General features: G+C 38.6%; 1 protein-coding gene across 2 annotated transcripts; it reads right to left on the reverse strand.

Moving 5' to 3' along the window:
- Positions 1-10294: 10294 nt before the first annotated feature.
- Positions 10295-12519, reverse strand: LOC138155593 (peroxiredoxin-6-like). Of its 2 annotated transcripts, XM_069080884.1 has the most exons (3): positions 12118-12519; positions 11320-11550; positions 10295-10567 (listed from the first exon to the last, which is right to left on the reverse strand). In XM_069080884.1, the coding sequence occupies exons 1-3, from the start codon at positions 12464-12466 to the stop codon at positions 10545-10547; spliced, it is 603 nt and encodes a 200-aa protein (XP_068936985.1). In that variant the 5' UTR covers positions 12467-12519; the 3' UTR covers positions 10295-10544. The 2 variants fall into 2 exon arrangements, with proteins under 2 accessions (XP_068936985.1, XP_068936983.1); XM_069080882.1 differs by having other exon boundaries at positions 10295-11550.
- Positions 12520-18072: the final 5553 nt, after the last annotated feature.

The following is an 18072-nucleotide window of genomic DNA, read 5'->3' on the forward strand; positions in this document are numbered from 1 at the left end:
GTATGTCTTGCATATAGTAGATGTTTAATAAGCATGTGTCTCATGAATGAATGAGTTGTTCCATGTTGTATGGTCCTAATTACTGCCTTCAGGTCTCCTCAGTCTGAGAGAGACATGAAATGACCATGATTCAAGATATTTCAATGACTCAATAGTACTGTTTTCAGTGCAAAGTTTAAGAGTATGTGGCCCTACCTAGATCTAAGTTCTGTAACCAACTTGTAACCAACACTACTCATGTTTAGTAACTATTTTGGAATCATAATTGGATGAAGGTAGAATTGTTCAGTGAAAGAGTGTTGGATTTGAAATTGTGGGGCCTGGGTTCAAAGTTATGCAGTCTTTCTTAAGTCTGGAAGGAACATACTCTTATATACATTATTTCTTTTACCTCTCCTTTATATTAGGGAGACTTAATTGTTCAGGCTTCTCTTGATCAACCCCACTACATATTTATTGTTATAAGAGATGGCTCTCTGGGAGAAGGAGACAAGATATATTGGGACATATAGGTGATAGCAAAACAAAAGATATCAACAATTTTGTTTAATAAAGAAAAGAAGAGTCCATGGTTCTGTGAAATTTCCAAGTCAGCTATAATTTGCAGAATTAGTAAAGAGGATACAGTTTTAGTAAAGAGAAGATGAGGTTCTGATACTCTACAGGGCAACAAGATTGGAATAGTCAGAACTCAGACCATATACTAGAGTGGAAGTGTCCAACTTGGGACCTGGTTCCTGTAGCAGCAAGCACCCCAAACGTCCCCAGGATGGCTGCCAACACAGGTTCTTAGATCTGCTTTGTTAAAGGAAAGCAACTCAAAATGGGTTAACAAGCTTACTTTAATCAGTCAAATATGTATCGTTTACCTAGTTCAGGGGAAAAAGGTCAGCACCCCGAACTTCAGAGTATACAGACAGAATTATCAAGACAGAGAAACAGATCAAGTAGACATGTTTCCAAACTGCCCAACCATTACATCCATACCAAATCAACATCTGGGTTTTTCAAAGCCTGGGGGCTCTCAACAATGGCTTCCCAGAGTCTCATTTGATCAAATCACAGAACACTTCTCAAAGTGAGCCCCAAAGCAAAGCCTCACATCAGGGATTATATAGCCTTCTCCTGGATCAGAGAATGTAACAACCTTCTGGACCCACTGGCCAATCAAAAAGTATCTACTGAAAAACAAGCCTCCCACCCCAGGCTCCAGGTGCACTTTAGCCTAGGGGCAGGGAAGATCTTAAATTTGCATTTCCATTACAGTTCTGAACCAGATTAAAATTTAACTGGAAGGGCCGGCCAAGTAGCACAGCGAGTAAGAGCACCAGCTCCAGTGTCGGGATGACCTGGGGATCGAATCTGGGCTCAGACACTTATTGCCCACGCAGAAACACCTGGCCTTGTAACCTTGAGCAAGTTACTTAACCCTAATTGCTTAGGGGCGGCCAGGTGGCTCAGCAAGTAAGACCAAAGTCTCCAGTGTCAGGATGACCTAGGGATCAAATCTGGGCTCAGATACTTAGCACCACACCCAGAAATAACTGGCTGTGTAACCTTGAGCAAGTTACTTAACCTTGATTGCTTTAAAAAAAAAATTTAACTCCGGCCAGGTAGCACAGCAAGTAAGAGCACCGGCTCCAGTGTTGAGAAAACCTGGAGATCGAATCCCGGCCTCAGACACTTAGCACCCACCCAGAAACACCTGGCCGTGTAACCTTGAGCAAGTTACTTAACCCCAATTGCTTAGGGGTGGCCAGGTGGCTCAGCGAGTAAGAGTACCGGCTCCAGTGTTGGGACGGGACGACCTGGAGATCGAATCCCGGGCTCAGACACTCAGCACCACACCCAGAAATAACTGGCCGTGTAACCTTGGGCAAGTTACTTAACCCCGATTGCTAAAAAAAAAAAAAAAGAAAGAAAAAAAAATTTAACTGGAAAGTGCTTAGCAAAATAAATAAAAACACAATACAACATAGATGTTAATGCATGGTTTCTTGAGTCAATATGCAGCACAGGAATACATTTCTATTTGAATTTGACATCATTGTCCTAGAGCAAGACCAAAACCATGGGCTCAATGCCTGGGTGTGACCTGCCTTTCTAGGAGACTTAGGGGATGTGAGGAAGGAAATGCATTGGCACAATTGGAAAAAGTAATAATAAATGTGACCCTCCTTATTTTCCCAACAAAAGAATGTTGCTTTATTTTTCCTTGGCTAGTTGTTTATATAATGTTTACCTGCCTCACAAGCTGTGGAGAAACATAATATTTACAATGTGCTCTTTGGATATTGAAAAGACATGATGAAATTTAAACATGCTATTGCTTGATAACCTACAGGCAGAGAACCAAGGCACTGATTTAATTGTTTTTTTTTTAATTGTGGGTCTGAATAAGCAGGGGAAATTTTAATGGAAAATGTATACTTTAGGAGGCATGACCTCATTTCAGATAAACAAAACCTCAAATAACTGGCATTTATTTATAGCATTAGTCTTGTTTTATGTCTGTTATTACACCTTTTCATTGCAATTGCTACCTAGTCCATTTTTTGGGAAAAGATTTGTTTTAAAAATATTAAATTTCATGCATTTTGTCCTTAACCAAAAATAAAACAGAATTGAACATGTGCAAAATGACGGAATGTCAAGTAACCCGTTCTACAACCAGCTCATTTACACTGAATTAGTAATTTACTCAAACAGTCTGCAATTTATGTTAATTGAGGAAAGTCTATCTTATGTTATATGTTATATAATGACACAAATGCCTCATTCTCTGCATCACAAAGGTTATTATTATCTAAGTTTTCAACTTCTTTTCATCATTAACCTCTTAGAGTAATTCCATATCAGTGCCTTATTTTCATTAAACTGTTGTTGGCAACATCATTGGAAAAAATATCTGGCTTAAATGAGTCAGAGGCCTGAAAATATATCAGGTTTCCCTGGATTCATCAAGCAGTCTGATAATCAGCACATGATAAGTTCACAGGGGTTGGAGGAACAACATGTCGTCTTTTTTATGTTGACACATTTGAATGTACTCTTACGCTTTATGAACACTTCAGTCTTTTTGTTTTTAAGAACTCTTTCAAAAGTCATGAAAAGAGAAAACATTCAAAAATTATTTTAAAATTTCAAATAGAAGGAGTATATATTGACCTAAATAATCCAGATTAGTTAGTTTACACTCTAAGAGTACTCCAGTGGATTTGTTATCTCAATAATGTGTGTGCCCTTTCAAGAATGAATATGACACCCTATCTATGCTGCCCTTCTTGTGTAACTCCTATCAGTTCCCTCCCATAAATTTGCCACAGAGGGTCTACCCAACGGCAGCCTTTCTCACATTTTCTTATATGACTGCCATTGGAGTTCACAGGCTGTTGATCAGTTATTCTTCATTTTTGCTACATTATTGGCATATTTTCTTCTCTTGGCATACATTTCTTTGATGAGAGACATCTGTTACCACTTGTCCTATGCAATTCCTGTTTTGTAGCCTACTTGTGCCCCACTGTGTACTGCTTTACTGCCTCTTGGGTGATTCTAAGTTTTGTCAACTCTAGTATTCCATGACATAGCCATACAGTATCACCAGAAAAATATTGGTGTTATGCATTTCTGGTTATTTGCAAAATTTCATGAGAGAATTGTTGACCCCTTGGAGGAAGTAGATCCCTAATGTCATATCTCCACATGACATTGTGTAATGTTGGCTAATAGCTTATCTCTGATAGAGACATAGAATAATTTTGAGATATGGGACAGAGCAATTAATGAAAATCACAAGAGATAACTTCATCTGTCTTATAAAGAGTGGGGTAGGGGCAGAGCCAAGATGGGGGAGAGAAGCCAGGAAATTGCCTGAATTCTCCCTAGTTTCTCTTAGAAAGAATTTTAAATCAAGCCTCTAAAAGAATTCTGGAGGGACAGAACCCACAAAAAGACAGAGTGAAACAATTTTCTGGCCCAAGATAATTTAGAAGGTCTTTAGGAAAGGTCTGTCTCACTTGAGGAAAAGGATAGTGCAGCCCTGTGCCGGTGGTATCCAGGCAAGCCAGTGGGAGGCTCTTAGCCACAGCACAGATCAGCAATTAAGACCCTAAGGTTCTGGTTCAGTAGGCCAGAGGTACAGCAGGTCAGTTGTGAGACCTCCAGTCCCAGTGCAGCAGGCAAACTGCCAGCCCCAGAACCCAGGGCACAGCAAGCATAACTAGATCAGGCCACCTTAGCACAGTGGGCAAACTACCAGCCCAAGAGGCTCCAGCACAGAAAACCAGTGACCAGGTCCCTGGCACCCAGTGAAAGAAGCTTGGGACAATGCCCATTGTACCCCGGGAGCAGAACTTGACTTTTTAAAATGATCAAAAATCAAAAAAGGGTCTTGACCATAGGAAGTTTCTGTGGCAACAGGGAAGATCAAAACACCAACTCAGAAGAGGACCACGGTGTCAAAATGTCTACATGTGAAGCATCAAAAAGGAGTATGAATTGGTCTCAAGTCCAAAACGTCCTCTTGAAAGAGCCAAAAAATGATTTTAAAAATCAAGTAAGAGAGGTAGAAGAAAAATTGGAGAGGGGTGGAAGTGAAAATTATGCAAGAGAATTATAAAAAAAACTCCACAACTTGGAAAAGAAAGCCCCAAAATCTAAGAAAACAACTCCTTAAAAAATAAAATAGGCCAAATGGAAAAATAATCCTCTGAATAAAACAAATCCTCAAAAAGTAGAATTGGCCAAATGGAAAAATAATCCTCTGAATAAAACAACTCCTCAAAAAGTAGAGTTGGCCAAATGGAAAAAGAGATACAAAAGCTAACTGAAGAAAAGAATTCCTTAAAAATTAGAATTAGTCTTCCGTGGGGCTCCAGCTTCCACCCCACCCCCCCAATTCATATAAAAGGGGACTCTGAATAAACTTTGGAGCTACAGAACCCACAAAATAACACAGATAAGCTAACTTCCCGCTGAGGACAGCCCAGCAGGAAAGCAGGAATCGGCCAGAGCAGTGCCCTTGGAGCCGACCCCAGCCCCACGCGAGCCAGAGGTTTTAGCCTAAGGGCAGGCCTGACCAACTACTGGCTGGAGGGATTCTAGATCACCAGCAGCTGTGGCAGTCCAGAATTATCAACACATAGATGCTAGGGACAAAGTGAGAGGTCAGTGCAGTGTGGACTTTGGGATACATTAGTTGGGAGTGCATTGGCCTCTTCCCCTGGGGCGCGAAGCAACTAAGGAGATAGCTCCTGGCCTACAGACTGTAGCGGGACCAAGTGACCAGTCTGAGGGGTAATTGCTCTTGCTTTAACCTGCTTGGATCTGGATTGCAGTGTAGGGTGGAGGTCCTGGGGTGTGTGACCAGCTTGCCAGAGTGTGTGGAGGCTTCAGAGAGGGCACCTAACTAATACCTCCAGCAGCTGAGAAAACCCCAGTGTTTGGAACGATACTCCCCTATCTGGTGGCAGAATCCTACTATGGCAAAAAGCCCAGGTGTCAAGTGACTAAATGGTGACATGACCAGGCAAAGGAAGCAAAGCAAACAGAAGGATCCAAAATTAGACTCCTATTTTGGGGGTCAAAAAGGATCAAAGCATGGAACAGGAGGAAGACAGTGAAGTCAGAACTCCTGCACCAAAAGCTTCCAAGAAAAATACAAGCTAGTTACAGGCCATAGAGGACCTTAAGAAGCAGATAAGAGGGGTGGCCAGGTAGCACAACGAGTAAGAGCACTGGTTCCAGTGTTGGAATGACCTGGAGATCGAATCCCGGGCTCATACACTTAGCACCCACCCAGAAACACCTGGCCGTGTAACCTTGAGCAAGTTACTTAACCCCAATTGCTTAGGGGCAGCCAGGTGGCACAGTGAGTAAGAGCACCGGCTCCAGTGTCGGGATGACCTGGATCAAATCTGGGCTCAGATACTCAGCACCACACCCAGAAATAACTGGCTGCATAACCTTGAGCAAGTTACTTAACCCCGATTGCTTAAAAAAAAAAAAAGAAGCAGATAAGAGAAGTGGGAAAAAAATTGGGAAGAGAAATGAGAACAATGCAAGAAAATTATGAAATGAAAGTCAGCAGCCTGAGGAAAATCATACCTTAAAAAATAGACTAACTCAAATGGCAAAAGAGGCTCAAAAAAGCAATGAGGAGAAGAATGCCTTAAAAAGCCAAATTTGCCAGATGAAAAAAGAATATCAAAAGCTCACTGAAGAGAATCATTTCTTCAGAATTAGACTGGAGCAAATGGAAGCTAGTGACTTTATGAGAAATCAAGATGCTGTTAAACAGATCCAAACAAATGAAAGAATAGAAGGCAATGTGAAATATCTCATTGGAAAAACTACTGACCTAGAAAATAGATCCAGGAGAGATAATTTAAAAATTATTGGGAAAGACATGATCAAAGAAAGAACCTAGAAATCATCCTCCAAGAAATTATCAAGGAAAACTGCCCTGATGTTTTAGAACCAGAGGGCAAAATAGAGGTTGTAAAAAGATCCCCAAAAGAAAACTCCTAGGAACATTGTAGCCAGGTTCTGAAATTCCCAGATCAAGGAGAGAATATTACAAGCAGCCAGGAAGAAACAATTTGAATATTGTGGAAACACAATCAGGATAACTCAGGATCTGGCAGCTTTTACACTGAGGTATCAAAGGGCTTGGAATATGATATTCTGGAGGGCAAAGGAGCTGAGATTAAAACCAAAACTCACCTACCCAGCAAAATTGAGTATCATATTTCAGGGGAAAATATGGTCATTCAGTGGAACAGAGGACTTTCAAGCATTCTTGATAAAAAAAACCAGAGTTGAATAGAAAATTTGACATTCAAATACAAGAAGCAAGAGAAGCATGAGAAGGTAAACAGGGAAAAGAAATCATAAGGAACTTATCAAAGTTGAACTATTTACATTCCTACATGGAAAAACGATAATTGTAATTGATGAAACTTCTCTCAGTATGAAAATAGTTGAAGGGAATAGAAATATATATAAGTTTATATCAGAGTATATATGGGCGTATGAATACATATGTGAATGTGTGTATATATGTTTACAGGTATACATAGAAAGGCACAGGACTAATTTAATAGGAAGGGATGATACTTAAAAGGTGAAATTAAGAGGTGAGAGAGGAATATAATGAGAGGACATGGGGAGAGACATATTGGGGTAAATTATCTTATATAGAAGAGGCAAGGGGAAATGGTTACAATGGAGGGGAAGAATAGGAAGGCAAAAGGGAATGGGTCAACCTTATTCTCATTGAATTTGGCTTAGGGAGGGAATGACATACACATTAAATAGGGTATCTCACCCTCCAGGAGAGTGGGGGGAAGGAGATGAGAGGGGGTATGATGAAAGGGAGGGAAGGATGGTGGGAAAGGAAGTTGGGAGCACCCACTTTTGAAAAGGGATGGGATCAAAGTAGAGAATAGAACAAGTGGGGGGTGGGATAGGAGGGAGGGAAATATAGTCAGTCTTTTAGAATATGTCTTCTATGGTAATGTTTTGCATTAGCTACACATGTACAACCTATACTGAATTGCCTATCTTCCCAGTAAGGGTGGGTAACAAGGGAGGAAGGGAATGAATCTGGAATTCAAAGTTTTAAAATCAAATGTTTAAAAAAATATACACTTTTATTAATACTATTTTACATGTAATTGGATAATAAGATATACAGGCACTGGGGAATAGAGACCCACCATGCCCTACCAGAAAAGTCAAAGGGGGTATTGGAGAAGATATGGGAGAGAGCAGATTGGAGGAGGGGATATCCTGTGGGACTGCTATTTTGGGGTGGTGGGTAGGGGAAAATGGGGAGAAAATTTGTAACTCAAAATCTGGTGGAAATGAATGATATAAATCAGAAGTTAATAAAGCATTTGAAAAAAAATTAGAATTAGTCAAGTGGAAGCTAATGACTCTATGAGATATCAAGAATCAGTCAAACAAAATCAAAAGAATGAAAAAATAGAAGAAAATGTAAAATGCCTCATTGGAAAGACAACTAACTTTGAAAATAGATCCACAAGAGATCCTTTAAGAATTATTGGACTACATGAAAGCCATGATAAAAAAAAAAGCCTAGGCATCTTTCAATAAATTATCAGGTAAAACTATCCTGATATTCTAGAACTGGTTGGTAAAATAGCAATTAAAAGAATTCGCCAATCACCTACTGAAAGAGATTCCAAAATGAAAACTCCAAGGAATATTGTGGCCAAATTCCAGAATAATCAGGTGAAGGAGAAAATATTGTTAAGCAGCCAGAAAGAATCCAAAAAAGAAGCCACAGTCAAGATTACATAAGATTTAGCAGCTTCTACTTTAAAGGATTGGAGTGCTTGGAATATAATATTCAAGAAGGCAAAAAAGCTTGGATTACAACCAAGAATCACCTGCCCAGAAAAATTGAGCATAACTCTTCAGGGGAAAAGGTGGACATTCAATGCAATAAGGAACTTTCAAACTTTCCTAATGAAAACACTAGGGCAGAACAGAAAATTTGATCTTTAAATTCAAGACTCAAGAGAAACATAAAAAGGTAAACAACAAAGAAGAAAAAACATGGTATTCAATAGGGTTAAACTATTTACATCCCTACATTGGAACATGATATTATAACACTTAAGAACTGTATCTCCATTAGGGCAGTTAGAAGGAGTATACTTAGAGGGTGTGGGTATAAATTGACTTTGATGTGATGACAAAAAGAAATTAAGTGGTGAAAAAAGGATTGTATTGGGACAAGAGGAAAGGGTGAAGCAGAATGGGATGTGTTATATCACATGAAGAGGCATGAAAGACCTATTACAGTAGAGAAAAAGAAGGAAAGGACTGAGCATAGTTTGAACCTTACTCTCATCAGATTTGGCTCAAAGAGAGAATAATATACACACTCAACTGGGTAGAGAAATCTATCTTATGGAGAAGTAGGAGGGGAAAGGTGAAAGAGAAAGGTAGAAGCTAGAGTAGATTAGGGAAGGCAGTGGTCAGAAGCAAAACACTGGTAAGTACTGACAGGGTGAAAGGTGAGAGAAAAGTATTAAAAGGAAGAAAAATAGGATGGAGGGAAATACACAGTAATCATAACTGTGCATGTGAAACATATGAACTCTCCCATAAAATAAAAGTGAATAACAAAGTGGATTAAAAACCAGAAACACCTTTGAAACAGAGAGACACTCACAGAATAAAAGTAAAACGCTGAAGCAGAATCTATTATGCTTCAGCTGAAGTTAAAAAAAGAAAAGGCATGGGTAGCAATCCTGACCTCAGACAAAGCAAAAACAAAAATAGACCTAATGGAAAGAGACAAGGAAAAAAACTACATCTTGCTAAAAGGTACCATAGACAATTATGTAATATCAGTACTAAACATATATGTACCAAGTGGTATAGCATCCAAATTCTTAGAGAACATAAGTGAGTTACAGGAAGAAGAGAGAGCAAAAATATACTAGTTGGGGAGCTCAATCTCCCCTTCTCAGACCTAAATAAATCTAATCACAAAATAAAAAATAAAGAAGTTAAGGAGGTAAATAGAATTTTAGGAAAGTTAAATAAAATAGACTTATGGAGAAAACTGAATGGGATAGAAAGGAATACACCTTTTCTCAGCAGTATATGGTACATACACAAAAACTGACCATGTATGTAGGGCATAAAAACCTCACAATGCAGTGCATCATGATGCAATATAGATTACAAGTAATAAAGGGCCATGGGAAGATAGATTAAAAATTAATTGGAAACTAAATAATCTAATCCTAAAAAATGAGTGGGTCAAAAAACAAATCATAGAAACAATCAATAATTTCATTAAAGGGAATGACAGAAATGAGACAATATACCAAAACTTATGGGTTGGAACCAAAGCAGTTTTTAGGGGAAATTTTGTATCTTTAAATGTTTATGTGAATAAAAAATAGAAAGAGGAGATCAATGAATTGTACATGCAACTAAAAAAGCTAGAAAAGGGAGAAGCTAGGTGGCGCAGTGAGTAGAGCACTGGCCCTGTAGTCAGAAGGACCTGAGTTCAAATCTGACCTCAAACACTTAACACTTAACTAGCAATGTGACTTGGGCAAGTCACTTAACCCCAATTGCCCTCCAAAAAGAAAAAAAAAAACAAATTAAAAATCCACAATTAAATACTAAATTAGAAATTCTGAAAATCAAAGGAGAGATTAATAAAATTAAAAGTAAGAAAATTATTGAATTAATTTAAAAAAACTAAGAGCTGGTTTTAGGGAAAAAATAAAATAGATAAATCTTTGGTTAATTTGATTTTTTTTTGTTTCAAAAAGCTTTTATTTGTGGTTTTCCTAAAGGCAAAATATCAGAAAACAATCCACTGCAGAGATAACATTTTATAATAAAGAAATAGTATCTTTATCCCTTCCTTTCCTTAAGTATACATACTTTCATCTTATTATGAACATTTGGAGCAGTTTTCCATGTCTAGGTATGTGACTTGTTTAAAAGGCACCCATAATTATGGCCCTCCACCATTCTCTACATCACTAGCAGGCCTTGTGCAGCTTCCCTGTAGTCTCAACCACATACCTGTATCATAATTAGAAAGCTCTTCTGCCCAATCTATCAAAATATTTTAAGATTGTATTCTGCTTCCCTTTATCTGCTGGAAAGAGAAGAATCTCCAAGTTTTTCCTGTGGTTAGAACACTCAACATTTTAGAAAAAACCCACTATCTGAAACACCTAAATATTTCAAGTTGCTGGTCATAAACTTAGGGAGGTGAAGCTCAAAATCAGATGTGTTAAATTGTCTCCTCCCTCAAACAGATAATTAGAAAAAGAGATGATTTGTTTATTAGGTCAGTTAAAGAAGTCCTATTCCTGAAATGCTCCTAAGTAGTCCCTTTCCTAAATGCCAACCATACTAGGTGGCTGATGATGGAGACTGCAACAGATCTCACAAGGATTTTAAGTCCAAAACAGTGCCATCCCAGAGACAGCCAGCACAGCCACAAGGGAGTTCAATGACCCAAGTGAAATGCTGGTAAAGGCACAAGGAGAGGAATCATGGGTGACTTTAGTGCCATTTTCATTTAACAAGCCATTAATAGAGCAGCCCAAAGACTCCCGACTTTTATCACCCCAAGATGTTTAAATCAATTACTGCAGGAAGACATGATTGGCAGGCTGGTATCCCTTCTGGCAGAGATCTTCAAGGGAGCCCCAGCCAGACTCCAGCATGGACTTGCTGGAGTAACCTATGGCTGAGGGGTGTACCGTAGGTATTTCTTGCCTGAAGGGAGCTCTTTGGTGAAGACACCTTTAGGAAACAGTTTTCTGGCCTCCTCTTCAGAGATAGTTGAAACAACCATGACACCATCCCCACATTTCCAGTCAACAGGAGTAGCAACCTTCTTGTATGCTGTCAACTGAAGGGAATCAATCACTCTGAGGATCTCATCAAAGTTCCTGCCAGTAGTTTCTGGGTAGAGGATAGACAGCTTCAACTTCTTATCTGGGCCAAAAATAAATACCACACGAGCTGCATGCCCTACCCATCCCGTTCATCTGGGTCTAACATGCTGTAATGGGAATGCAGATTTGGAAGATCTTCCCTACCCCTAGGCTAAAATGCACCAGAAGCCTGGGGAGGGAGGCTTGTTTTTCAGTAGATACTTTTTGATTGGCCAGTGGGTCAATAAGGTTGTTACATTCTCTGAGCCAGGAGAAGGCTATATAAGCCCTGATGTGTAGCTTTGTTTTGGGACTCACTTTGAGAAGTATTCTGTGATTTGATCTGAATTCTGGGAAGCCGTTGTTGAGAGTCCCCCGGCTTTGAAAAACCCAGAATGTGGAAACCCAGATGTTGACTGGGTATGGATGTAATGGTTGGACAGTTTGGAAATCTGTCTACTTGATGTTTCTGTCTTGATAATTATGCCTGTATACTTTGAGGTTCAGGGTGCTGACCTTTTCTCCTGAACAAGGTAAACGATACATGTCTGACTGATTAAAGTAAGCTTGTTAACCCATTTTGAGTTGCTTTCCTTTAACAAAGCAGATCCAAGAACCTGTGGTGGCGGCAAATCCTGAGGACGCTTGGGGTGCTTGCTGCTACACATGCCCAACTTGACGGCAAGATCCCGTTTGTGATCATCAATGATGGGGAAAGGAAGCTTCTCTGTGTCCTCCTCTCCATTGTATGCATTGATATCCTTACTCCAGGAAAGATGGTCTTGGACAGAGTCAATAGAAAGGGCAATCATCTTAATATTCCGCTTTGCAAATTCTGGGGCCAGCTTTGCAGCACAGCCCAGTTCTGTTGTGCACACTGGAGTAAAATCCCGAGGATGGGAGAAGAGAATGCCCCATGAGTCTCCGAGGAAGTCGTGGAAACGGATGTGGCCGATCGTGGTGTCCGCCTCGAAGTTGGGGGCCTCGTCTCCGAGCAGCAGACCTCCAGGCATGGCGGCAGCAAGGGGCAGGAGGACAACCGGGCCGGTTAATTTGATTTTTTTAAAAAAGAAAGAAGAAACCAAATTACCAGTTTCAAAAATGAAAGGGGTGAATTCACCACCAATGAAGAGGAAATTAAAGCAATAATTAGGAGATATTTTGCCCAACTGTATTCCAATAAATCTGTCAATGTAAGTGAAATGATTATTTACAAAAGTATAAATTGCCCAGAATAACAGAAGAGAAAATAAGATATGTAAATAATCCTATTTTAGAAAAAGAAATTGAATAAGCCATCAATGAAATCCCTAAGAAAAAATCTCCAGGGTCAGATGGATTTACAAGTGAGTTCTACCAAACAGTTAAATAACAATTAATTTCAATACTATATGAATTATTTGGAAAAATAGGGGAAGAAGGAGTTCTACCAAATTTCTTTTATGACACAAATATGGTACTGCTACCTAAACCATGAAAAACCAAAACAGAGAAAGAAAATTATAGACCAATTTTCCTAATGAATATTGATGTAAAAAATTTAAATAAAGTATTAGCAAAGAAATTATAGTAATTTATCATGAGGACAATCACTATGACCAGGTGGGAATTATACCAAGAAAGGAGGGATGGTTCAATATTAGAACTATTATCATAATTGACCATATCAGTAACAAAACCAACAGAAATCATATGATTGTCTCAATAGAAGCAGAAAAAGGTTTTGACAAAATATAGCACCCATTCCTATTAAAAACACTAGAGCAATAAGAACAAGTGGAGCTTTCCTTAAAATGATAAATAGTATCTATCTAAAACCATCAGTAAGCATTATCGGTAATCTGGATAAGCTAAAAGCCTTCCCAATAAGATTAGGAGTGAAAAAAAGGATGTCCATTATGACCACTGTTATTCAATGTTGTACTAGAAATGTTAGCTTTAGTAATAACAGAAGAAAAAGAAATAGAAGGAATTAGTCTAGGCAATGAGGAAATGAAATTATTACTCTTTGTAGATGATATGATAGTGTACTTAGACAATCCTAGAGAATCAACTGAAAAACTACTTGAAATAATTGACAACTTTAGCGAAGTTGCTGGATATGAGATAAACCCACATAAATCATCAGCATTTCTATATATTACCAACAAAGCTCAGCAAGAAAAAATCGAAAGAGAAATTCCATTTAAAATAATTGTAGACAATATAAAATATTTGGAAGTCTACTTGCCAAGACAAACCCAGGAAATATATGAACACAATTACAAAACACTTTTCACAAAAATAAAGTCAGATTTAAACAATTGGAAGAATATCAATTGCTCATAGGTAGACCAGACTAATTTGATAAAAATTACAATTCTATCTAAATTAATTTACTTATTCAATGCCATACCAATAAAACTACCAAAAATTATTTTATAGAGCTAGAAAAAAATATAAAATTCATCTGGAAGAAAAAAAGGTCAAGAATATCAAAGGAATTAATGAAAAAAATGCAAAGGAAGATAACCTACCCATACCAGATCTGAAACTATATTATAAAGCAGCAATCATTAAAACTATTTGGTCCTGGCTAAGAAATAGAATAGTGAATCAATGGAATAGATTAAATACACAAGACAAAGTAGTCAATGGTTTTAGTAATCTACTGTTTGATAAACCCAAAGACTCCAGCTTCTGGGATAAAAACTCACTATTTCACAAAAACTGCTGGGAAAACTGGAAAATAGTATGGCAGAAACTAGTCATAGACAAACATCTCACACCACATACCAAGATAAAGTCAAAATGGGTACGTGATTTAGACATAAAGGGTGATATCATAAGCAAATTGGGAGAGCAAGGAATAGTTTACCTGTCAGATCTGTGGAGAAGGGAAGAATTATAAACAAAAAGAGATAGCATTTTGAAATAAAAAATGAATAATTTTGATTACATTAAATTAAAAAGGTTTTCTACAAACAAAACTAATGCAACCAAGATTAGAAGGAAAGCAGAAAGTTAGGAAACAATTTTTACAACAAGTGTTTCTGATAAAGGTCTCATTTCTCTAATATATTGAGAACTGAGTCAAATTTATAAGAATGCAAGTTATTCCCCAATTGATAAATGGTCAAAGGGTATGAATAGGCAGTTTACAGATGAAGAAATCAAAGTTATCTATGGTCATATTAAAAAATGCTCTAAATTACTGTTGATTAGAGAAAAGCAAATTAAAACAACTCAGAGGTACCACCTCACACCTATTGGATTGGTTACTATGACAGAAAAGAAAAATGATAAATGTTGGAGATGAGGGAAAATTGGGGCACTGATTCATTGTTGGTTGAGTTGTTAACTGATTTGACCATTCTAGAGAGCAACTTGGAACTATGCCCAAAGGGCTATGTAATAGTAATTTCATTACTATTACATAGAATTAGCACCTAGTTTCAAATTAAGCCTCTGTTAAAGAAACAGAAGGTATGATCCCCTGTTGCTGATGTAACAGGAAGGGGCTAAACAGGGAACCCTTGTTGCTGATGTAACAGGAAGGGGCTGAACAGGGAGGAGCTATACCATATTTAAAGAAGAGCACAAGCTGGACAGTCAGAACTTCTTGAGATAAGCATCATGGAGGCAGGGCAGCTGCTGCTGGACTGAAGACTGAACTGAGAATTAAGAAGAACTGAGAAGAGGAATGAGAATTGAGAACTAAGACAGAATTTCTTGGAGCAAGCCTCGTGGAGGCTGGATAAAGTGATTTTGATTTTGAGAATGGACCTTATGGTGCTGAAGACTTATAAGGTCCAACTGGAACTGCTGAGGATTTCAGAGGGCCAGCTGGAGCTGCAGAAGATTGAGGAAGCATCACTGTGGTTCCAGTACTTTGTACAAATGTTGTTGTGACTTTGTTACTGTGTATGAATGTTCTTGTGGGTTTGTTAAACCTTGTCTTCCCAGGAACAGAGACTGTGAAGGACTTGAGATGGACTGGACACTGTGAGCCCCAATGTGGAGCAGGAATTGCATGGAGAGCTGGACAAGGAGCTGGGAGCTGCCTGTCTTTGAACTCAAGAGGCAGTTGGTGAGATTCAGGCAGGAGCTGGAACCATGGAAGAGGAACCATGGGAACTGAAAGCTTGCCACAAGTCAAGATGAAAAGACCTCTCCATGGGGACTGAGTAGTAATGAAATTGTGATTTACTTGTGACTGAGGGGTGGATGGCCTGTGTATTTTCCAGTACCCCTTATGAGGGTACTGAGTAGTGACTGATGACTAAGTAGTGACTGATGATTGAATAGTGACTGATGACTGAATTGTGACTGATTTGTAACTTAGCATGCCCCATGGGTGGAGGACATTGACCTTTTGTACTTTATGATTGAATGACTGAGTTACTAAGCAATTGATTGACTAAATGATTGTACTTTGTTCAAAGCAATGTGAGCACTTTGGTGAAAACTATGTGGCCATTTTAGTGATAAGCTGTTGAGTTGCAACATGCTGAATATGTATTTTGATTGTCTGTGATAAGTTGTAATGTTGTGAATGCCATACCTTGATTTTCTGTGAATGTTTTGCTCTAAATTGTTATTGAATAAATAGAGAGTTCACATGTAATCAGAATCTTGAAAGCTATTCACAGCATCAGTCCTCTGGAAAGCTGCTAGTGCTTGGCTTTACAGGCTATAAAACTGTGCATACCAGGGTGGATAGGTGGTTCAGTGAACAGAGCACCAGCCCTGGAGTCAGGAGGACCTGAGTCCAATCTGCCCTCAGACACTTAACACTTACTAGCCATGTGACATTGGGCAAGTCACTTAACCCCAAATGCTCTGTCTTCCCCCCTCCAAAAACAAAAAACAAACAAAAAAACCTCTGTATACCCTTTGATCCAGCAATACAACTTCTAGATCTGTATCCCAAAGAGATCATAAAAAAGGGAAAAGGACTTATATACACAAAAATATTTATAGCAGCTCTTTTTGTGGTGGTAAAAAATTGGAAATTGAGGACATACCCATCAACTGGGGAATGACTGAACAAATTGTTGTATAGTAATGTAATGGAATACTATTGTACTATAAGAAATAATGAGCAGGTGGATTTCAAAAAAACCTGGAAAGGCTTACATGAACTGATGCTGAATGAAGTAAGCAGAACTAGGAAAACATTGTACACAGTAACAGCAATATTGTGCAGTGATCAACTATGATTGACTTACCTCTTCTCAGCAATTCAATGATCCAAGACAATTCCAAAAGACTCATTACTGAAAATGCTATCCACATCCAGAGAAAGAAATATGGAGTCTAAATACAAACCAAAGCATATTATTTTCATTATTTGTGGGGTTTTTTGTTGTTGTTGCTTTGGCTTTTCCCTTTTTTCTGTTTCTTCTTTCACAACATGACTAACATGGAAATATGATTACATGATTGCACATGTATAACCAATATCAGATTCCTTGCCATATTGGGAAGGGGGGAGGGGATAGGAACAAAGGAGGGAGAAAAATTTGAAACTCAAAATCTTATAAAAATGAATGTTGAAATCTGTCTTTATATTTAATAAGAAAAAATAAAATACTATTTGCCAAAAATTATATATAGATAAATAGAAGGGGACTGGGTAGGAAGGCACTAAGTAGGCTTGAGGAAAGAAAAGAAAGCTGGGGGCAAAGCCAAGATGGCAGAATAGAAACAGGATTTCCATACAGCTCTGGCTTCCACCTCCTCAAATACATGTAAAAAATGACTCTAAACAAACTTTAGAGCTACAGAAACCACAAAGTGACAGAGAGAAACAAATCTCCCACTGAAGGAAGCCTGGCAGGCTGGCAGGAAGGGTCCATTGCAGCATGCTGGGAGCTGAGCCCAGCCCTGCGTGAGCCCCGGTTTTAGCCCCAGGATGGCCTCAACCATCAGACTTCAGGAGAGTGGATCACCAGCAGCTGTAGTGTTTTCCAGACTTCTCAATCCACAAATGCCAAAGACAATGTAAAAGGTGAGTGTAGAACTTTGTTCAAACAGGGGGAGCATGAGGTCAGTGAAATGGACTTTGGGACCTGGGAATTCAGGAGTGCGATCCAGCCTTTGCCCCTGGGGAAAAATAGAGGATGAAAGAATCCACCAGTCACCTCCTGAAAAAAGATCCCAAAAAGAAAACTCCTAGGAATACTATAGCCAGGTTCCAGAATTCCCAGATCAAGGAGATACTATTACAAGCAGCCAGGAAGAAACAATTTGAATATTGTGAAACACAATCAGGATAACACAGGATCTGGCAGCTTCTAGACTGAGGGATTGAAGGGCTTGGAATAGGATATTCCAGAGGTCAAAGGAGTTGGGATTAAAACCAAGAATCACCTACCCAGCAAAACTGAATATCATGTTTCAGGGGAAAATATGGTAATTCAATGGAATAGAGCACTTTCAAGCATTCTTGCTGAAAAAAAAAAAACAGAGTTGAATAGAAAATTTGACATTCAGATACAAGAAGCATGAGAAGGTAAACAGGAAAAGAAATCATAAGGAATTTATCAAAGTTGAACTATTTACATTCCTACATAGAAAAATGATAATTGTAACTGATGAAACTTTTCTCAGTATGAGAATAGTTGAAGGGAATAGA

Source organism: Petaurus breviceps, unplaced genomic scaffold, assembly GCF_028583685.1.
Source record: "Petaurus breviceps papuanus isolate PSGF00001 unplaced genomic scaffold, PetGlider_PUasm1.0 91133, whole genome shotgun sequence".
Lineage (NCBI taxonomy): Eukaryota > Metazoa > Chordata > Mammalia > Diprotodontia > Petauridae > Petaurus > Petaurus breviceps.